The sequence below is a fragment of the Bos indicus x Bos taurus genome, chromosome 3 (genome assembly GCF_003369695.1).
Source record: "Bos indicus x Bos taurus breed Angus x Brahman F1 hybrid chromosome 3, Bos_hybrid_MaternalHap_v2.0, whole genome shotgun sequence".
In the NCBI taxonomy this organism is placed as follows: Eukaryota; Metazoa; Chordata; class Mammalia; order Artiodactyla; family Bovidae; genus Bos; species Bos indicus x Bos taurus.
In genome coordinates this window covers 79206497-79229692 of record NC_040078.1, presented here as the reverse complement: position 1 = coordinate 79229692, position 23196 = coordinate 79206497, and the positions used below count along the sequence as shown (strand labels likewise).

The following is a 23196-nucleotide window of genomic DNA, read 5'->3' as shown; positions in this document are numbered from 1 at the left end:
CAGCAACCCTGTCCATCACCAACTCCCAGAGTTTACACAAACTCATGTCCATTAAGTCAGTGATGCCATCCAGCCATCTCATCCTCTGGCGTCCCCTTCTCCTCCTGCCCCCAATCCCTCCCAGCATCAGGGTCTTTTCCAATGAGTCAACTCTTCCTATGAGGTGGCCAAAGTATTAGAGTTTCAGCTTGAGCTTTAGTCCTTCCAGTGAACACCCAGGACTGATCTCCTTTAGAATGGACTGGTTGGATCTTCTTGCAGTCCAAGGGACTCTCAAGAGTCTTCTCCAACACCACAGTTCAAAAGCATCAATTCTTCAGCGCTCAGCTTTCTTCACAGTCCAACTCTCACATCCATATATGACCACTGGAAAAACCATAGCCTTGACTAGATGGACCTTTGTTGACAAAGTAATGTCTCTGCTTTTTAATATGCTATCTAGATTGGTCATAACTTTCCTTCTAAGGAGTAAGCGTCTTTTAATTTCATGGCTGCAGTCACCATCTGCAGTGATTTTGGAGCCCCCAAAGATAAAGTCAGCCACTGTTTCCACTGTTTCCCCATCTATTTCCCATGAAGTGATGGGACTGGATGCCATGATCTTAGTTTTCTGAATGTTGAGCTTTAAGCCAACTTTTTCACTCTCCTCTTTCACTTTCATCAAGAGGCTTTTTAGTCCCTCTTCACTTTCTGCCATTAGGGTGGTGTCATCTAAGATATATGAGTACTCATCAGTAAAGACCATAAATTCTATTAAAATTATTTTGGATTAAGCTATTAATGAGTTCAGAAGTTCAAATTTAAGATTAAAAGTAACAAAAGGTCAGGTCCAAGTTGCCTATGTTTCGGTAATATATAAACAGATGCATGTAATTTGATGATTAAGAGTAGCACTATCCTCTCTTCTGTCTTTAACAAGCTACATAAGCTTGGCCATTTCAACTAACATGGCTGAACTGTGGTCACCTTATCTGTTAAATGAAAGGTTTGAGCTGATCATACTGCAGTAGCTTTCTCCTCCAAAATCATTTCAATCTGTGGGTCTAAGTGCTATGTCATTCACTATCCAGCAATTTAACAATCATCGCAGAAACCAGAAGGTCATAGAACCAAACTTCCCTGGTGTTTCAGTGGATAGAGTCTGCCTACCAATGCAGGGGACACAAGTTTGATCCCTGATCCAGGAAGATTTTATGTGCTGTGGAGCAACTTAAGTCCATTTGTAACAACAGCTGAGCCTATGTGCCGCAACCACTGAAGCCTGTGGGCCTAGAACCTGTGCTCTGCAACAAAAGAAGCCACCCCAGTGAGAAGCCTGCGGTGCCTCAAGAAAGAATAGCAATGAAGAGTGGCCCCTGCTCACTGCAACTAGAGAAAGTCGTGTGCAGCAAGGAAGACCTAGCACAACCAAAAATAAATAATTTTTTTTTTTTTTTTTTAAGAAAAGGAGATGATAGAACTCGTGATCCTGGAATGGTAGGGCCAGAGGAGAACTTTGAGACCATTGATTCAGCAGCTTTGTTTTACAGAAGGAGAAATTAGGCCCTCAGAAATCCAGCAAGTTGCTAACAACCATACCATAGGCTAAAGACACACCAGGACAAAACCTTAAGTCTCCTGATTTTTCTAAGCTAGTGTTCACCCTGTAGGAAATCCTGTCTCTCTAGTCTTTCTGAAATTATTCTTCAACCCTCTGTTTTGCTTTTATCCAAATTTTTATTGAATGGCATTATTAAAAGTAAGAGTAGACCCTACCTTGAAAGCTAACTTTTCCTTTCACTGTTCTATCATTTTTCACGGGGGCTTCCTGTGAGATGGTCCTGCATATTTCTATGGAGTTTTTCCCATCATCAGTTTCTCCTCCTCTGAATTATTCTCCAAAGTGCCACCGTAGTCATCTTTTTCACTACTATGTGGCTGTGTCACTTTCCAGCTTCAGTGGTTCACTGTCTAATCATTAAGATGAATGCAGGTGCTTGGCCCCAAGGTGTCTTGTGATCTAACTCAAGCTAGTTGGATTGATAGTTGATCGAGTTTACACTGGATGCAGTATACAGGAAAGCTAGAAGCTTTCCCAACCTCATTTGCAGTGGTGAAGTGAGTAAAAGTCGCTCGGTCATCTCCGACTCTTTGTGACCCCATGGGCTATACAGTCCATGGAATTCTCCAGGCCAGAATACTGCAGTGGGTAGCCTTTCCCTTCTTCAGGGGATCTTCCCAACCCAGGGATAGAACCCTGATCTCCAGCATTGCAGGCGGATTCTTTACCAGCTGAACCACAAGGAAAGCCCTCATTTGCAGAGGTGCTCTGTGTTTATTATTAAATAATTCTCTCAACAAGTATTTATTCAGATACTATTCATCCACGTATTTTTGTTTGTACTTAACAAATATGTATTGAGCACCACCTTGTACCAGGCATTGGTGATATAATTAGTGACCATAACATACAAGTTCTCTGCCCTTTTCAGGATTTCCATTCTAATGGGACATTCCCAGAGGTACAGAGGTGTACAATCAGACCAGGAGTCTGGCCACATGACATCACGTTCTATCATCTGCGTCATGTTTGTTCCCTGCGTGTTCTATTCTATATCCTAATCATGGACTTACTGTTCTCACCTCCTAAAGTGTCTCTCTCCACCTTCCATTGATTGTGCCACTGAATCTTGCTGGTCCTTTATACACACATCTGTGTCACCTTCACCAGGATGCTTCCCCCGACCCTGTCAAGCCTGGCTGAGCGTCCTTCAGTGGCCCCAGAACACTCTGCAAATCATGGATGGGTCTTTGCCACTCCTACTACTAGACTGTGTGTCTTGTAAGGACCCTTGAAAATTACATTTTCTTTTCCTTGACTCTCTAAGAATTAGCAGAACACCTGACAAATAGTGTTTGCTCCATAAGTATTCATCATTAATTCTCTGAATTAATAATTGTTAGGGAAATGTTTTGAAAATTACTTTTTCAAAAGTGATCCTTTCTGTTTCCCCACTTTTTTTTCTTTACAGAATATGGCTTCTGGGGCCTTATTTATCACTTCCTAACTCAATTCTGCCTATTGAAAATTATGTGACTTGGGGAAATTATTTCACCTCTCTGGAGCTCAGTTTCCCAGTCTATAAATAGGGTTGTTCTGAGAATGAAATTTGTTGATATTTGTAAAGCACTTATAACAACTTACAGCACATGGTAAGTGCTCAATAAATGTGAATTATTGTAAGTGATGGTTACATATCTCTTGCTGAAGCCAGAAATAGTGTGACACTTTGGAGTTTTCATGTCCATTATCTCAGTTATCATCACCGTAAATAAGATTTGTGATGTGACAGGCATGTTGCCTCTGCTCAATGGACAAGGAACCAGAGCTCAGGGAAATCAAATGATTAGTGCAAAAATAGCTCACTTCTGGAGACATGCCAAACCAGTCCTGAAACCTGGCATCCTAATTCTTGCAGTGCTCTTTTGTAAGAAAAACTCAGTTTTTTCCTTCCTGTGTGGTGAGAAACTTAGTTCTTCCCACGTGGGTTCTGTCTTCCTGTGAGTCTTCTTTACTATCCACACAAAACACTTCATTTCTGACATGTCTGGTCACCAATCCATGCAGATTTTCCCCCACAATTACAAGCAAATGTTGGACACCAACTGAATGTCTGATAATTTAATTCAATCCCAACACTCTCTACTTGGAGATAGCGTCAGATCCCATAAGTGCTCAGTCCCGCAAGATTGCACACTACCTTCCTCCCCACTTTTCAGACACCAGTCACAAGCTCAGATTATCATCTGTGCTTCTGATCGCACCAGCTGTAGATTCTAATGAATCTATGTCTATCCTATTTCAACCTGTATCTAATTTATTCTAACCCACCCCTCCCCCAGGTCTCATTAATTTGCCTGAGCTGCTCACAGAATCTAAGGAAACACTTACATATGTTTACCAGTTTATTAAAGAATGTGATAGAGGATACAGGTGAACAGCCTGATGAAAAGACACACAGGGTCGAGCCTGGGAGGGTCCATCCTCATGGAGCTGGGGTGTATCACCCTCCTAGTGTGGATGTGTTTGCCAGCTTGAAGCTCTCTGATACCTGTATTATTAGGATTTGACAGAGGTTTCTTCACATAGTCATGATCAATGATTATCTCCGTTCCCAGCCCTTCTCTCCTTTCTGGAGGATGAGGGATATGGCTGAAAATTCTAAGCTTCTATTCATGGCTCGGTATTTCAGGTGACCAGCTCCCATCCAGGAGTCACCCAGATGCAGAGTCACCCCTTTAGAACAAAATATGCTCCCAGTGCTCTTCTTTCTTAGGAAATTACAGGAGTTTGGGGAGCTCTGTATCAGGAAGCAGGGCAGAGACCTATCAGATCAGATCAGTCGCTCAGTCCTGTCCAACTCTGTGACCCCATGAATCGCAGCACGCCAGGCCTCCCTGTCCGTCACCAACTCCCGGAGTTCACCCAGACTCACGTCCAACGAGTCAGTGATGCCATCCAGCCATCTCATCCTCCGTCGTCCCCTTCTCCTCTTGCCCCCAATCCCCCCCAGCATCAGAGTCTTTTCCAATGAGTCAACTCTTCGCATGAGGTGGCCAAAGTACTGTGGAATTTCAGCTTTAGCATCATTCCTTCCAAAGAAATCCCAGGGCTGATCTCCTTCAGAATGGACTGGCTGGATCTCCTTGCTGTCCAAGGGACTCTCAAGAGTCTTCTCCAACACCACAGTTCAAAAGCATCAATTCTTCGGCGCTCAGCCTTCTTCACAGTCCAACTCTCACATCCATACATGACCACAGGAAAAACCATAGCCTTGACTAGATGGACCTTTGTTGGCAAAATAATGTCTCTGCTTTTGAATATGCTATCTAGGTTGGTCATAACTTTCCTTCCAAGGAGTAAGCGTCTTTTAATTTCATGGCTGCAGTCACCATCTGTAGTGATTTTGGAGCCCAGAAAAACAAAAGTCTGACACTGTTTCCACTGTTTCCCCATCTATTTGCCATGAAGTGATGGGACCAGATGCCATGATCTTCGTTTTCTGAATGTTGAGCTTTAAGCCAACTTTTTCACTCTCCACTTTCACTTTTATCAAGAGGCTTTTTAGTTGCTCTTCACTTTCTGCCATAAGGTTGGTGTCATCTGCATATATATATATAAAATAAAATATATATATTTTATTATCTCACATCTTTCCATTTACTACACTTTCACATTTACTACTATTCAGTCTTCTGCATTATGGGATGAAATCTCTGAAGGTTTTGGAAGAGAGTCATTTAAGAACTTACAGAATAGCTGAAGGTCAGAGAACCTGAGGCAGAGACATGAGCTAGGAAATGGTTTCAAGAATTAAACTGTGAGGAGTGAAACTCTGAACCAAGATGATGGAGGTGGGAATTGAGGAAGAAGGGGTGAATAAGGTACATTCCAAAGGCTTCTTTAGCATAGCAGGACCCCAAACCACTACACTGCACAGCTCCAAGGAGAATTGGTGTCGGGGGTGATGTGATGGAATGTTTTCAGTTACTGTTTTCTTAGCATGGGCTTGGAGGTCTTTCCTCTGTGAAAGTATCAGGGAATTCCTTCTAACCCTGCTGATTAGGTGGCATTAATGATAAAGAATCAGCCAGCTAATGCAAGAGACTCAGGAGACAAGGGTTCAGTCTTTGGGTCAGGAAGATCCCCTGAAGGAGGGCATGGCAATCCACTCCAGTATTCTTGCTTGGAGAATCCCATGAACAGAGGAGCCTGGTGGGTTACAGTCCATGGGGTCCCAAAGAGTCAGACATGACTGAGCAACTAAGCATGCACACGCACACTGATGATTACAGGCTGTTAGCTGAAGCATTTTCTGGGGAATCAGGTTTTTCCGTAGCCTTGGGGTTTTGAACCACATACACATGCAGAGTTGCTATACACAGAGTGCCCTAGGACCATAGCTGCCATACAGAGAGCTCATCCAGAACTGAGGATTGAGGACTCAGACTGAGGACTGCCCTCCAAATCATGGCCCTTTGTGTCACTTCTGGTCCAAAGCACACTCAGCAAATGTAGTAGATCCCCAGCAGTAAGAAAGTTGCATCTAATTTGGTGTCATTGTTCCGTTGTTCAGTTGTGTCCAACTCCTGCAGCACACTAGGCTTCCCTGTCTTTCACCATCTCCTGGAGCTTGCTCAAACTCATGTCCACTGAGTTGGTGATGTCATCCAATCAGCCATCTTCTGTCATCCCTTTCTCTTCCTACCCTCAATCTTTCCCAGCATGAGGGTCTTTTCCAGTGATTTGGCTCTTTGCATCAGGTGGCCAAAGAATTGGAGCTTTAGCTTCAGCATCAGTCCTTCCAGTGAATATGACTAATGCTGCTGCTGCTGCTGCTGCTGCTGCTAAGTCACTTTAGTTGTGTCCGACTCTGTGCGACCCCATAGACGGCAGCCCACCAGGCTCCCCGGTCCCTGGGATTCTCCAGGCAAGAACACTGGAGTGGGTTGCCATTTCCTTCTCCAATGGTCATTCCCAAATTCATATCCATATTTGTACAGAGTTGATCCTCCTATTAAGTTCAAGTACTTCCTTAAAATCAACACCAACCAACATGTCCATCAGTAGAGCTTCACCAAAGGGGCTGAGATTACTTCAGTCTAGCTCAGGCTCAGAAGTGAACATTGGGGCAGCCTGGCAGGGGCAGGTTGGAAAACTGAGGGTCCATTTAATGCACTCCATTCTATTCCCAGTCGATACCATCAAACAAATAAAGACAACTGAACACAAAAATATCTATTAGGAATGTATCCACCAGACTAAGAGGATTGTCCTTCCCACCCCAACCCTGATATTCACTGATCTCAACAACTGAAACAGCAAGGTTCATGGAACTCAGACGTTGCTTTCTGGGATGCTTGACTTGGGTTCCTGAGAGCCATTCCTTGACTTGAATGTAATAATTTAAGTAAAAATTATATCCTTAGAATGGTTTTCATAAGACATGTGGGTAGTGTGTGTTTTCTTTTTAATATGAAAAGGAACTCCCACATAGAACTATACTGTTCACAAGTCAAGATTTCCTTTATCTTTTGGCTCTTTGCTTAGTATAAAATCAGTCCATTGTCTGAGCTTTACCACCCAAAGGGTGAAAAATCTCAGAGTTCCTGTTGAGGTGATTTCCTTGCACTTCCATGAAATGTTTTATTGAGGGCTGCTTGATTGGGCTTGTATTTCTTGGCTTCAAATTGAAACCTATATTTCCTTTGTCCCAGGAATTTTGAAACTAAGGCTTTCATTTAGAGTTAATTCAGATAAGCATCCCTAAAGCATTTACTGGCTTTCAACAGACTGCTGGAGGAATCGCATGTGAATGAGAATGCCTGCCATTCAGCAGTCTGATAGCCAGGGAATAGAGCTGGAGCAAAGACGTGTCCCTCATCATCCAGCTCTGTCAGTAACATCACTAGTATCACTGGTGGCTTCCAGGAGATCATGTTACATCACTGCATTAACATTCTTCCACAGTGTAATTAAATCAACATTATATGAAATCTTTGAAAAAGAATTAATAGCCACTGATTTTTTTTTTTTTTTTTCAGTATATATCTGAAGTGTCTTTCATTGCTTTGTGTCCTTTGGCATGGGACTTAAATTAGCTGAGAATAATAAAATCTTGAGCATTCAGAGCTGGAAAAAACCTAGCCAAATTTCCTCAGAGTGAGGGAGGAAATATATGTAAAACCTCTCACACAGGAGCTGGCACATTGTAAATTAGCAGTAAATGTTACTTGCTGCCTGTTCTCCCCAAGTGAGGAAGAAACTGAGAATTTCAGTGAGTTGCCCAGGGCTATATAGTTAGAAGGTGCCAGAACCAGGATTAGAATTCCTGTCTTCTTATTCATAGTCCAGCTCTTTTTCCACTGTGCTATTCAGGGCTGGAAAGTATTAACTGCTGTGGCCATATTATCCTCCCTATTAATATCACCACCTTTACAACCCAGGGGTAGAACTTATGATTATTCCATAAGTTAGGGACCTTTGGACTCACAGTGGCCATTTTCTTCTGGCACTCTCATGCCCCACAAGCAATACTGCACCCACCAGACATCATTCGTTCATTTAAAATATAGTGAGCTTCTTCTTTCTACTGGATCTTGAGAAAAGTGACAGACCTTTATAAATGTTGTTGTTGTTTAGTCACTAAGACCCCATAGACTGTAGCCCTCCAAGTTCCTCTGTCCATGGGATTTCCCAGGCAAGAATACTGGAGTGGGGTGCCATTTCCTTCTCCAAGGGATCTTCCTGACCCAGGTAGTCCTTGCTTTTCTGAAGCTTACACACATAGATGCTTACCTGAATTAATAGCTGTAAATAAAAGTTATATTTTCAAAATAACTGCTAGGACAAAGGAATTTAAATTATTTAAATTGTGTAGTTTTAAAGAAGTTATTGGAAGAATCAGGTGCAATGCATTGCTGTACTATTAAGGAAGCAGAGATTTCCAATATTTAGGGTCTCTTATTTCTATGTCTCTTTTTGCAGACATTTTCTTTGGAACTCAGGAAGATAGGTAAAATAAAAATATTTAAAAATATATTATTAATCTAATCAACACCTATCAGCTACCTATGTTGTATCAAATATTTTGCCAATTCCAAGGTTACAAAGGTGAATGAGATTCAGTCTTTGCTTAAAGTTCTCACAGGTAAGTTGAGAAGATGGGAAAATGGGAATTGTAATGCAGTAAGAGCAGCACTAGGGTGAGACAAGCATGGAAAAGTACAAGTAACGCAATGACTAGTCAGAGGAGGGAAGATTTCTCTGAAAAGGTGATGCTTGAGTGCAGTCCTAGAACATGCAAAGGAGTTTGCCACTTAAAGAGGAAGAGAATAGTGGTCAACTGAGCGAAACAGATTCAAAGGACACAGCAACACAAGCATTTTCTGTGTCGGAGGAACAGTGAGGAGTATGTAGAACTAAGGCTATATGGAAAAAGGAAACCAGATAAAACATTCATATGGTGCTAGGCTTCTCAAATCATTTTCACATCATATAGTTTTCTAATATTTACGGAGTTCCTACTCTTCACAAGGCAGGTTGGTAGGTCCTGCAGAAGGCATATGGAAAGGGATAATAACTGGACCCCACCATCAATGGGTCATAGATTAGACATGGGGATAGTCCATGACCATATGAGTTGTAACATGACAAAATAACCCTAAAGGTACAAATACAGTGCCAGGGGAGATTAGTGGAAGGGTCATTTTTTAGCTAAGAGAATGATATTTTCAAGAAGAAAGAAATTTTCCTCTTTTCTTCTAGGTTTTCTTGGCTGGTCTAAGAATTAAGTTGACATGAGACAGATTAATAAGAGAAAGTCAAACAAATGTCTAATAACATGTGTATATGGAACAGACCCAGGAAAACTGAGTGGTGACAAAATGGCTGAAACCCTCCCCTTAAGCAGCATTTTCAGCTAAAGACAAAAGAGAATATTGTGGGGTAGGGAGTTGGGACTTGAAAAGGAAGGAAGGCAATTGACATGGAAATGGAAAAGCAAATGTTTGGTAAATAAATGTTTGCTGGGCCATATGGAGACAGACAGTGAAACATAGAATGGAATTTTGACAAACAGACTCTCCTGGGTTCCTCCCTGTCTAGTATACCTAATTCATACTACTCTTATCTATTGTGATAGCTCTGTTCCTCTATTGACATTCCTTTAGTTAGTGAAGGGAAAGCTCAGTCTTTGGGGCCTTTTCAGCTTGAAACCATTCACATGCTAAGAGACATTTGGGGTAGCAAGTTTTCCTCCCCTATAACCACATTCCTTGGAGAAGGTGGCATTTGAAGGTGTGATTCTGGATACCAGGTCTTTTTTTCTTCCCCACACATCCAAGCACCAGCTAGGTGTCCTATAAGTCAATGAAGTTCTAACATGATTTACTTGGAGACAGTGTCATACCCCACAGGTTAAGGGCCCAGTCCTATGAGACTGTCCCCCCAATACACACGAACACACACACACACACACACACTTCAGACCCCATTGGCAAGCCCAGGTTCTTGTAGGTATCTGATCCACTGGCTATAGGTTGGAAGTTCCCATGACCCCTTCCTTGGGTTCAATTAACTTACTAGAAGAGCCCACAGAGCCTGGAGAAACATTTTACTTACTAGATCACAGCTTTGTTATAAATGGATATGACTCAGGAATAGCCAGATAGAGGAGGTTCCGGGGTTGAGGGGTAGGGGGTAGGGAGGAGAGGATGGCAAAGCTCCCAAGCTCTCTGAGTGCATCATTCTTTCTGAATGATGTTCACCAACCCAGGCTTTTTGAGTTTTTATGAAAGTTTCATTACAGATGTATGATTGATTAAATTATTGGCCACTGATGGTTGAACTCAATTTCCGGCCTCTCTCCCCTCCTCAGAGGTTCCAGGTGGGCCTAAAGTTCAAACTCTCTAATCACGTGATTGGGTAGTCTGGCACCTAGCCTCCTCCTTAGGTTACCTATTTGCTGGTCCAAAGGTCACTTCATTAATATGTCAAAAAACACATATCAAAGATGGCCTTCCTCACTTTGTTGTTGTTCATTTGATAAGTTGTGTCCAACTCTTTGCACTCCCATGGACTGCAGCACAACAGCCTCCCCTGTCTTTCACTATCTCCAGGAGTTTGCTCAAACTCATGTCTATTGAGTTGGTGATGCCATTCAACTGTCTCATCTTCTATTGTCCCTTTCTCTTCCTGCCCTTAGTCCTTCCAATGAATATTCAGGGTTGATTTCATCTAGGATTGACTGGTTTGATTGACTGGTTTCCTCTCCTCACTTAAGAAACTCTTAGGATTTTAGGAGCTCTGTGCCAAGAATTGAGCCAAAGACCAAATATATGTGTGTGTGTGTGTGTGTGTGTGTGTGTATACATATGCATAGTCAAGCTATGGTTTTTCCAGCAGTCATGTATGAGTGTGAGACTTGGAACACAAAAAAGGCTGAGCACTGAGGAATTGGTGCTTTCAAACTGTGGTACTGGAGAAGTCTCTGGAGAGTCCCTTGGACTTGCAAAGAAAAGGTCAGTTTTCATTCCAATCCCAAAGAAAGGCAATGCCAAAGAATGTTCAAACTGCCTTACAAGTGCGCTCATTTCACATACTAGCAAAGTAATGCTCAAAATCCTTTAAGCTAAGCTTCAGCAATATGTGAACCAAGAACTTCCAGATGTAAAAACTTGATTTAGAAAAGGCAGAGGAACGAATTGCCAACATCTGTTGGATCATAGAAAAATGCAAGAAAATTCCAGAAAAACATCTACTTCTGCTTCATTGACTACACTAAAGACTTTGACTGTGTGGATCACAACAAACTTGAAACTCTTAAAGAGATGAGAATACCAGACCACCTTACCTGCCTCCTGAGAAATCTGTATGCAGGCCAAGAAGCAACAGTTAGAACCAGACTTGGAACAACAGACTGCTTCAAAATTGAGAAAGAAGAATGTCAAGGCTGTATATTGTCACCCTGCTTATTCAACTTATATGCAGAGTACATCATGTGACATGGCAGGCTAGATAAAACTCAATCTGGAATCAAGATTGCTGGGAGAAATATCAACAACCTCAGATATGCAGATGATATCATCCTAATGGCCAAAAGTGAAGAGGAACTAAAGAGCCTTTAGATGAAGGTGAAAGAGGAGAGTGAAAAAGCTGGCTTACAACTCAGCATTCATAAAACTAAGACTATGGCATCCAGTCCCATCACTTCATGGCAAATAGATGGGGAAGCAATAGAAACAGTGGCAGACTTTATTTTCTTGGGCTCCAAAATCACTGAGGATGGTGACTGCAGCCATGAAATTAAAAGGTGCTTACTCCTTGGAAGAAAAACAATGACAAACCTAGACAGTATATTAAAAAACAGAGACATCACTTTGCCAACAAAAGTCCATATAGTCAAAGCTATTGTTTTTCTAGTAGTCATGTCCGGATGTGAGAATTGGACCATAAAGAAGGCTGAGCATCAAAGAATTAATGCTTTTGAACTGTGGTGTTGGAGAAGACTCTTGAGAGTCCCTTGGACAAGGAGATCAAACCAGTCAATCCTAAAGGAAATAAATCCTGGATATTCATTGGAAGGACTGAAGTTGAAGCTCCATTATTTTGGCCACCATATATGAATATTCATTGGAAAAGACCCTGACGCTGGGAAAGATTGAGGGCAGGAGAAGAAGGGGACGACAGAGGATGAGTTGGTTGGATGGTGTCACCAATTCAATGGACCTGAGTTTAAGCATACTCTGGGAGTTGGTGAAGGAAAGGGAAACCTGGTTTGCTGCAGTCCATGGGGTCGCAAAGAGTCAGACAGGACTGAGCAACTGAACAGCAACAGCAACAAGGTCAGCAGCATCAGCATCACTTGGAATGAGTTAGAAATGCAGACTCTTAAGCCCAATGCTGGCAGACTGAACCAGAAACCCTAGACGTAAGGTTCAGCAGTGTGTCTTAATCAGCTCTCCAGGTGATTCTATGCACCCTAAAGCTTGAGGGCCACTGCTCATTCCTGTTTCTGGGAGGCTTTCCAACAATGCACCGGGAATCCTGGAGAGCCTGGCAAAGCATGAGAAGGATGGCAAGAAAATTAGGGTTTCTGGGGTGGGGGATATAAAAGATGAATAAAGAAGAAATAAAAACAAGAAAGAAAAGGAGAAAGAACCCCTGTAATTGTGGGGCATGGGTTTATCTGCTTGCTTCATCTGACTCTCAACTTGAGCAGGCTTGCTTTGTGATATAGAAAAATGCCCAGTTCTACCAAGAAAAGGCCTTTCCATAAATTAAGCCACCTGGATTACTGTTCCTAATGGCTCAGGGATCTTTGGTAAGTGACTTCACTTCTCCCACTCTCAGGTTTCTACGGTGTAAAAGTGGGAGACCTAGACCGATTCACATCCAAGCGTTCCTCTCCTTTAAGCACTGCCCGAAGGAGTTGAGATTTGCTCTTACATTTGATGTCATTTCTGATCAAGTGTATCATCTTCAAGGGCCACCCGGGGCAGGGAAATCTAAAACAGAAGGACTGGTTAGGGACCTGGAGTAAATGACTTCCTTCCTGGAGTGTTGGAGCATCCAGGAGGCTGGGCAGAGGGAAATTCCAGGCCATCTGGATGTGAGAATCACAGTCATCACCCGAGTTACAGGAGCCTGCCTTCCGGAGATGGCATGATGTCACTTGATAGCTCATTCTGACCTGGAAAACTCCTCAGTGATCAGGGGGTGTAGGGAAGGGTATTCTTACAGAGACTCAGGCCTTCTTTTCTCTCCCTCTCCATAGGAGGTCTCCAGCTGCTGGTCAGCCATCTGTCTCCAGAGTCAACCTGCCAGGTAAGCCATGTCATCAGGCTTATCTCCATATTTCAAAATAATAAATGTACCTCTTTTCTAGACCCTTTTCTAGAATAATAGCATTTGTTTGCTCCCAATCTGTGTCTTGGTGACTCTTTTCAAAGGCAGACTAGAACTTTACTGTAGTCCACATGAAACCAAATGAAAAGCAGCATTAAATAATTTTCCCATCGTATGCATGCCTCCAATTTCAGAATGTGATGGATGTGTGGTCATGCTGCTTCCTGGAACCAGAGTCGGAGTACAACCTTGACCTCAGCTTGCCGGCCCCAGTGAACTCCGGGGGAGCTAACCTCAAAGGCCCCAGGTGCCTCTGCATTGGCCTGAGGGCCCCACAGTGAATGTTAGTGGTTTTCCTCTTAGCGTCAACTATACATCCCACTTGAATCTACATCCTTTCCAGGTGTGAAACCAAAGGCTTTTTCCAGGTCACAAATCATTTCCCTTGGAGGTCATCCAACTTTGTTCCTCAAAGGTGTTTTTTTAAAAAAGAAACCTAACCTCTTGTTTGTTAATACTGTGCATATGCTTCTCATGTGGAGTTGAGAGCTGCAGAGAGGAAGGGCCACATTGAAGGAACATCTATCCTGGAGATGTGTTGAGCATGAAATTCTTCTTGCATAAGATGCAACCAGCTAGATGACATTGTTTTAAGTGTGAAATGGAGTTTTTCCTCTTGAATCTCTCCCACTAGTAGAGCAGTGGACTTGAGTAGAACCACAGGAGAAACAAGTAAGATGAACTCATGATGAGATCACCTAACACTTAATGTTGCCTCATAGGCGTCTGTATTTCCATTTAACACCTAACGTTGCCTCATAGATTTCTGTGTTACCCTTTGCTTTATTCTTATGATCTTTCTTGCTCAGATGCTGTGTTTTCTTCCTGGTATGATGGTCATACATATAACAGAAATAATACACAAGTCCAACTTTTGAAAGTAGAGAACAAAAGCTGGGGGTCCCATTGGCTCATTGGTTTCTGAAGTATTTATGGTACATGCCTTAAAAATATTTTTGTGAGAAAAAGATTGAGAACAAGAATAAAAGGAAGATATTAAGTAAGGTCAAGTCCTAAGACATAAAATTAAAGAAAATGGTAATCTATCCATGAACTATAAAAACCTTGATGTGCTGATGTACTATTTCCTTTAGAAGTTTTATGAAAAGAAACTAAATAACTAGAGTGTCTTAACATATAACTGGTATTACATACTTGGAGATCAAAGTGGGTAGTTTTGAAACTCCTATCATTTCATCATCTTGGCCGACTCATAAGACATTGTCACTCCCATTTCTATTAGCCAAATTTCCCAAGATGCTTTTGACAGCAATTTGAATCTTTAAACTATGTTTTCTTTTTCTTATAATGAATACTGACAAACATTAGGAAAACATGTGATATTTCGAGTTCTATAAATCAGCTCATTAGCTAAAGATGCTGTTGGAAAGATCATATTGTGATTATTGGCACAATAACTACAGCTTGGCAACTGGAGAGTTCTTTTGCTAAATTCTTTTAAAACAATGGACCAAAGAAATGACAATAATACTTAGGCAATTTGTTTTTGTCTGTCTTTGTGGCAAACTACAAAAATCCTGACTTTTCATTGGGAAGAGAATGTAGTGATACCAATTATTACGTAATTATAGGTTTCAAAACCTTCTTAACGCTTAACCACAGTCAAAAAAGGAAGGAGGACACACACATCCTGTGTTTTGTTCTTATTATCAGCTTAAATAAGTCAAGCAGATTTTTCCTGTTATTTTAATATTTATCAGCATATGACAAAGAGGTGTGTTTAAATAGAAACTTTAAAGGGGAATGAAAAACAAGTGGCTTACAGCACACAAAAAAATTGAAAACTGGGTTGCTGCTTTAAAAAATGATTTATCATGATAATGAGACTAGGTTTCCATTTATTAGCACTAATGCTGACCTTATGCATTTCTGTTGAAATCTAAGATAAAAGATACATGAAACCCACAATAATTTAAACAGATTTAACAACAACCAGTTGTGAAAGTCTGGCTGACTTAGGTAACTGTATTTTTGTACAAAAAGCAAGTTTAAAACAGTGATGGAGAAAAGCCAGAGGAAACCTTTATTTTAAAAACATTTTTTTAAAGACAATCTAAATGGAGGAAATGGAATTTATTTTAAAAGTTATTTGTCAAAAACCATGGTTAAACTGGTACCTTTGCTCTTACAAATTGATCAGTAACTGAGTAAATTCATGAGGGAAATCAAATCCAGCCTCTCAGTCTACAATACCTTTTCCCTCAGTGTTTTTTTTAAAAAAAAAATCAGTGTAATTGTTCCCTTTTTTGTGTGCTATGGAAAGAATTCCATTCTAGAATATGCTACAATTTGTGGCTTATATGCCTCCTTCATTGGAGCTTCTTGAAGGCAGGGGCTGTCTATACTGTATTCATCGCCTTATCATTTAAGATACTTCTGCATGGTTATTTTCACATAGCAGGAAGATAGGTAAAAATTAAACTGAGCAGGAGAACTACATAAAGTTTGGGGACTTTATCTTAAAGAAAAAGCTCACAAATTAAATTTTAATAATGAGTCAGTATTTTATCTCCATGGCTATGATGAGTATTCAACTGTGTGTTTTTACTATTTTTTTTTTTAAATCAGTTATTACATCAAAATTGAAAGAAGTTTGAAACATACTCTATAGCTGCATGATCTAAATCTCTATGGTCATTTTTATAGGTTTCGAACAAAAAAAGTTAAACCTAAAAAGTTGGCATTTTGTGCTTTAAATAGGAAAGCCAGAGTAGAATAATAGAGGATTTAAAACCCAGAATATAGAGCAATGTGGAAATCATATGCTCCTGCATTAAGGAGAAAATGTAGTAAATCCTCCTGGGGGTGTTGAAAATGTTAACACTGTGAAGTTTAATGAGCATCTCAATTTTTATCACATTTTGCCTTTTTGCGGGCCTGAATTTCAGGCCTTTTCTACATGATGTGCAAGGATTGGAACAGAAAGGGCAAAAAATAGAATTGAAAAAAGAACACTCCAACATAAGGCAGGAGCTAAAGTTCTGTCATCTGTATACATTCAAAATGGAAAGTTGAAGTAATTCTTAGGATATCAGGCCCCCAAATTGTTTTCAAAAGAAAAAAAAGATAATTGAGGAAAATCAATGTGTGTGTGTATCTGTGTGTGTGTGTGATGAATGTTCCAGTTTTTCTGCCCAAACCATCCCTTGCTTTTGCATGGATTTCAGTAGTGATCACTGGTATATCATGAAAGTAAGAAGATACTGAAAGGATAAATTGTGTTCACTGCATTTACAGAATGATCTTTGCTTTGCAAAAGGATTAGGGAAGTATTCCTTTTAATGGCCAGCACTTCTGAGTATTATAAATGTGACTTGATTTTTAATAATATGTGTCATATATGACATATTATATGATATTACATATTATATTGAGATGGCATCACCAACTCAATGGGTGGGCATGAGTTTGAGCAATCTCCAGGAGATAGAGAAGGACAGGGAAGCCTGGCATGCTGCAGTCCATGGGGTTGCAAAGAATCAGACACGACTGAGCAACTGAACAACAAAATCATATATAGAGCACTTTAGCAGCCAAATCAATGTGTAAGGTGAAATATTTGATGCTAATTTTCTTCTTCCAAAATTTACTAATGAATGTATTTGAGCAGGAACATCACCCATGTAACATTATAAACAACAGCCCCCAAGGCCATGGGTCATGGGAAATGACAGCAAACTGTGTCACAAAGATGACTAGAGGATTGCATTGAGGACTTCAGGCTAGTCTGCTGCAGGCCCGAAGTCTCTCTCAGCTTGGCTATCCACAATCTCGATTCATGGGGATTTTCAACACCGTCAATTAGTTGTATTTCAAGGAAAGCCTGTGAATGGAGAAATAGGATGAGATAATATAGGGCTTTCCAGTAAGTCTGAAATAGGTTGGCCTACGTGAGAAACAGACTTAATTAATATTTTTTTATTGCTCATGGGAATCCAGTTCTTCTAAAACATGTCCTCCAGGACACGCTAGGGAGGAAATGGCTTTTTACTGGTTAATCAAACAGAAGAAACTTTCTCCTAAGAAGCCTATTTCTCAGTATGAATTTCTTCCATGTCTTTGCTTGATTATGAACATCCCCCTGGAGGTTCATGTGGGTGTGTCAGACACAGGGTCTATTTGAGGAGCAAACAAGAAGCTCCATGAGTTACCTTGGAGTAGCTCAAAAAGTAAGAAATTCAGAAAGTCATGACCTTGAGTCATTTCTCATTCTTTGCCAGAGTAGCCAGAGCCTAGACTGAGAGATGGACTGTGTGTGCATGAGTGAAGGGCTCTCTGAGAAACACAGCAGTGGCCTGAGAGCTGATCTGAGTCAGATGACTGGAAATGAAGCCCAACACAAGCAGAACTTGGTTTTCACATTAAGCAAGAAATGTCAAGCAGGGTTACAACACTTATGAACAAATACTAATAAAATCAATTTTGTTACCACAGGCTGTGGCCACCATGACAAAGGAGAAATTGGAGGGAATTACAAAGGAAAGGGGGCTTCCCAGGTGGCGCTAGTGGTAAAGAACCTGTCTGCTCTTGCCTGGAAAAATCCCATGGTGGAAGAGCCTGGTAGACTGCAGTCCATGGGGTCGCTAAGAGTCGGACATGACTGAGTGACTTCACTTTCACTTTTCACTCTCATGCATTGGAGAAGGAAGTGGCAACCCACTCCAGTATTCTTGCCTGGAGAATCCCAGGGACGGGGAAGCCTTGTGGGCAGCCATCTATGGGGTCGCACAGAGTTGGGCACAACTGAAGCGACTTAACAGCAACAGCAGCCAATGAAGGATACTGAAGAGACATGGGTTCAGTCCCTGGGTCAGGAAGATCCCTTGGAAGAGAGCATGGCAACCCACTCCAGTACTCTTGCCTGGAGAATCTCATGGACAGAGGAGCCTGGCGGGCTACAGTCCATGGGGTCACAAAGAGTTAGACACAACTACAGCAACTTAGCATGCGTGCACAAAGAAAAAGAAAGAATGAGAGAGAGAGAAAACAAGAGAGGAAAGGAGAAAAATTAAAATCTAATAATGTCAGATTATTTTTTTTCTTTGTTCTGAATGTTGTATGGTCTGGACTATTGGGATAATTGCCCTAAGTATTCATCTTGAGTGTTTAGCCAGTCTGCATACAAAACGTTAGGACAGATGCACTAGAAAAGCCCTTGTCATTCCGAGAATACTTCCCCAAATGGTTGTTTTATAAGAATTGCTTTTGTCTCAATTAGCTGTCCTGTGTAAGTTTACCTCCGCACATCAACACTGGGCTATTTATATGGATTTGCAATTATTCCATATGTGTCTAAAATTAGGTAAGGGTAAGTTGCAAAAAAGCACTGACAAGTGAGCTCAAGTGCTAATAGTTCAAATGTTACCCTTGAGCAAACATTACCAAAAATAATACCCTGCTTATTAATGGCTATTCCACTAGTTGGAAATTAGTTTCTAAATTTAGTGTGAATGTTTCTTCCCATTAAATGGAACTGATGAGACCCCTAGCATTTCATCTCTCACTTGCTGCTGAGAAGACTGGAGTCCATTCCACCTTGACTCCACTTCATGTTTTTGTACTGCTGAGAAACACCATCCCCCCACCCCCCCTCTGAAAGTTGGAATCATGCATGTTAGTAAGTATTTCAGTTATGCTATTGACGTCAATGGAGTCATTAAATAGATTGCTGGCCCTCCCAGAGGCAAATCACTGCCAGGGACCTAGATACAGACACGTTTTTTACAAAGACAACCATCAGGTTTTGCTACAGCAGTGCGCCAGAGAAAGGGAAAAGTTTATACTGTAGCAGACCTATCTCCAAACACAGTTTTTTTCTTCCTTTTGCATTTTAGTTCCGGCCTTTCTTTCTCTTTGGTTACAGTAGACTCTGGGAGATTCATAGGTATTGTTGCCTGAAGCTTTTGTGTGCTAAACCATCTCCTGTCATTGAGACTCCAAAGGGAGACACCCCACTTTTAAAAATGTGTCACCTTTAGCTGTACACAGCCTGTCCTGGTGTTTATTTGGTGGCATAAATTATCTAGGCAACTCACTATTGTCTGCCTGTAAGACTTTGCTTGGTAGTTCCCTGAATAAGATAGTTTCCTGCACGCACATACACACACACACCCACACACACACAATTCTGTCCTTTCTGCTACTTCTGTGTGGCTTCTAGCTGCAGCCCCTCATCTGTGAATCAATCTCTATGCAGCCTGCATGCTGCTGTGGCACTGGGGCTCTGAAGCAAAGGGTGGAGGAGGAGGCTGGGAAGAAAGAATCACTTCTCTCAGCCACCTCATCTGCAGAGTCCTTCAGGAGGCAGGAGGCTGCCCACATGCCTGTGTCCTCCCAAACCCCAGCTGCTGCCTGCCTCAAGCCTGGTCTTGCAGCTCCCAGGCGTGTTGGAGAGAGCCCTTCAGGAAACAGCTGTCTCTTTCTGGGTATTCTTGACAGCTCTATTAACCTGGAGAGCCCCGGAACTCGGAGCCAAATTTTCCCCTCACACCTGGACTTTCTCCCTCCCCCTTCCAGTCTCAGAGTTGGAACCATCTTGAGCAGACAACTTTCTTCATATCTGGTTGCCCAACCCACCATGTTGGCTTAGCACTCATCTCGATGCCTCGCCCTGTCCCTTTCCTCCCTGCACTCCTTATCAGTAAGTGTGTACATACTTCTCAGCAAGTATGTACAGAAATGCCAGACGTCCAGTCACCTTTAGTAACCCCTTTGGGTTCATCCGGAGGCCCAGACCCATCCCCCCTTCCATCACTGCTCTTTTTCCCATATTCCAGGCTTTAGTGGCTCTTCACTGTCTTTAATATCTCTCCTTGCCTCCCACAGACAATTCTTATAGTCATTTCCTCTGATCATATCCCCTCCTTTCCTTCTCGATTTCCTCTCCTTCAGTTTAATGCTTCATTTTCCCTTCCTACGCCATTGTAGGGACCTTACAACTTGGTTTATTATCTTTCATCTTTCCCCACTTCAATCCACTCTTCGTTCTGGTACTAGAATTATTCTTTAAAAACCCAGTTATGCTGTTTTCTGAGTTGGTTAACCTTCACCTTCAGGGTAAGATCCTTACTTCTTACCAGTTATGCAGTCTTTCAGGATGTTGCTTCTAATTCCTTCTTTGTCCTCATCTGCCCCCTGCCCCCACGCACAGCCAATGGCTGAGATGCACTGAACATACTGTCCTTCAACTACACCAGTGCCTTCTTGCCTTCCTGCCTTTGTACACACTGTTCCCTCTGCCCGAGTTGCCCTTTCCCCAAAATAATCACATGTTCAGCTCAGGGATTTTCTTACCTGGTCATGGTGAATGAGTTCTTTATTCTCTCTGGTTATTGGATTAAACTAAATATATAGTCTCAATGCAGGGCCTGATATCTAGTATGTGCTTAGTAAATAGTTCCTTTGGTTTGTGGTTTAGTCATTATGTCTGACTTTTTGGGACCCTATGGACTGTAGCCTGCCAGACTCCTCTGTCCATGGGATTTTCAAGGCAAGAATACTGGAGTGGGTTGCCATTTCCTTCCCTAGGGGATCATCCCAACCCAAGGATCGAACTTGGGTCTCCTGCACTGTGGGCAGACTCAAGAGTTCGTTTATCCATTCCCATCTGGAAAGTGCATTTTTTGTCACTCAGGTATCAGCATATATGCCATCTTCTGCAACTCACCCAAACCACTCTCAATTATTATCTTAATTATTACCTCATAATCAATTACTGTACTTGTCATGTGTGTGTGTGCTCAATTGTGTCCGACTCTTTGTGACCCCATGGACTGTAGCCCTCCAGGCTCTTCTGTCCATGGAATTGTCCAGGCAAGAATACTGGAATGGGTTGCCATTTCTTACTCCAGAGGATCTTCCCAACCCAGGAACCAAACCCGTGTCTCTTGTGGCTCCTGCATTGGCCAGTCGATTCTTTACCACTGTACTTATCATAGCATGCTGTAATCTTTGTTTTCATTTTCTCTTCTTCTAAACTAAGAGTGTCCCAAATCAAGTATGAGTCCTCTTCTTTTATATCACCAGTGTATAGAATAAAGTCTGGAACATAGTAGATGCTTAATAAATGTTTATGAAATGAACAAAGACACATGAGTAAATTCTCGTTCCTGAATCAGAAAGGATTGGAAGGATGCTGAGGCTCATAGTTGGCCTTATTCAGGCAAGCTTTATTTTCTGGCTCTCAGGCATGTGCCCAGTGCCAGCACTCCTGGCTAATCTTGACTACAGATGACTTTTCTTCCCTCAAAATGAACTCTTTATTACCTATCACTTCAGCAAGAAGTGACAGTGTTAAAAGAAATGAAAACAATGAAAACAACTAAACATGACCAGTTTCTCATGCTATACTATGCTCTTCCTGTCTAGCACAGAGCCTGGCACAAGGTAGGTACTTGGCATATTGAGTTGAGTTAGCTCGAGATCATGGGTCAACCTTTCAGAAAACTGAGACTCACTTTTCTTATCTGGAAGATGGCTATCTTAATATTCTATCTCATAAGAATTCTGTATGGACTAAATGAGAAAAACTATGCATAGGGATTAACAGTAAAGATTCTGGAGCCAGACTGCCTCTTCCACATCTCAGCTCCACCACTGTGTGACCTTAGGGTAATGTCCCAATTGTCTCCTCTCCAGAATTGGGATGGATATTGTACAGAGCTCATATATTGGTTGTAAGAATTGAATACACAAACCAATGGGAAACACTTAGAATAGCTCCTGGCACTTCAAAAGTGTCAATATTAGTGTCGGTATTATAAGTATTATGTAACACACTTTCCATAGCGCCCAGGACAGAGCAGCTGGTCACTATGTGACAGGAGAGAGGCCTGCTGGCATTAATAGGGAACCAAAACAGAAAGCTTTGTTGAGATCTTTTAAAAATTTTCTGACCAATTTCTCTTTCATAGTAATACAATCTAGAAAACAATCTCTTTTTTTGAAAGATTCTTACCCCCTGAAACCATGAAACTTGCTTATATGGAAATAGATTTAGAGCTGAAGGTAGGATTCTCCAGAACATACTGTGGAAAGCTAAGAGGGCTAGTGGCAGAATGGACCTGTTCCCAAATGTAACTGGGCACAAGTGTGGCTCTTTCTCTTAAAAACAGACTGCAAAGAAGAATGTCCAGCTAGCATGCTGATAAACATGGACAGAGGAGCCTGGCAGGCTACCGTCCATAGGGTCACAGAGAGTCGGGTATGACTGAAGCGACTTAGCATGCATGCACAAACTGCATCTTGGGGCTTTCCCAGGTGGTGCTAGTGGTAAAGAATCCACCTGCTAATGCAGGAGACACAAGAGACATGGGTTTGATTCCTGAGTCAGGAAGATCCCCTGGAGAAGGTCATGGCAACCCACTCCAGTGTTATTCCCAGGAAAATCCCATGGGCAGATGAGCATGGCGGGCTACTCTCCATTGGGTCGCAGAGTCGGACATGACTGAAGCGACTCAGCACGAAGGCGGAAACTGGATCTTAGTTAAGTGAAACTTTTCTTTTGCATAAATCTGAAAGCACTTCACTTTGTAGGATAGAATAATTACAGCTACACAAGCATCACAGTTGTACATAAATGCATGTTCAGGTCTGGGCACAAACCTTCAGGGGTGCAGGTTGTTCAGCCCACAGAGCTCAGCAGAGAACAGCAGCATGAGCTGGTGCAAAGTTTCTGTATGGGGAGAAGACAGAACCCACTAGCAGAGTCAGCATCACAGGGGCTTTGA

General features: G+C 41.8%; 1 protein-coding gene across 2 annotated transcripts in view; it reads left to right on the top strand.

Annotated features, from left to right (window-relative positions):
• Positions 1-23196, top strand: part of PDE4B (phosphodiesterase 4B) — a 538741-nt gene that overhangs the window by 397237 nt on the left and 118308 nt on the right. For both annotated transcript variants that reach the window (XM_027536996.1, XM_027536997.1), the window contains one exon: positions 13317-13366. In XM_027536996.1, the coding sequence (XP_027392797.1) occupies positions 13317-13366 (50 nt within the window). The remainder of the gene's footprint in view (positions 1-13316; positions 13367-23196) is intronic.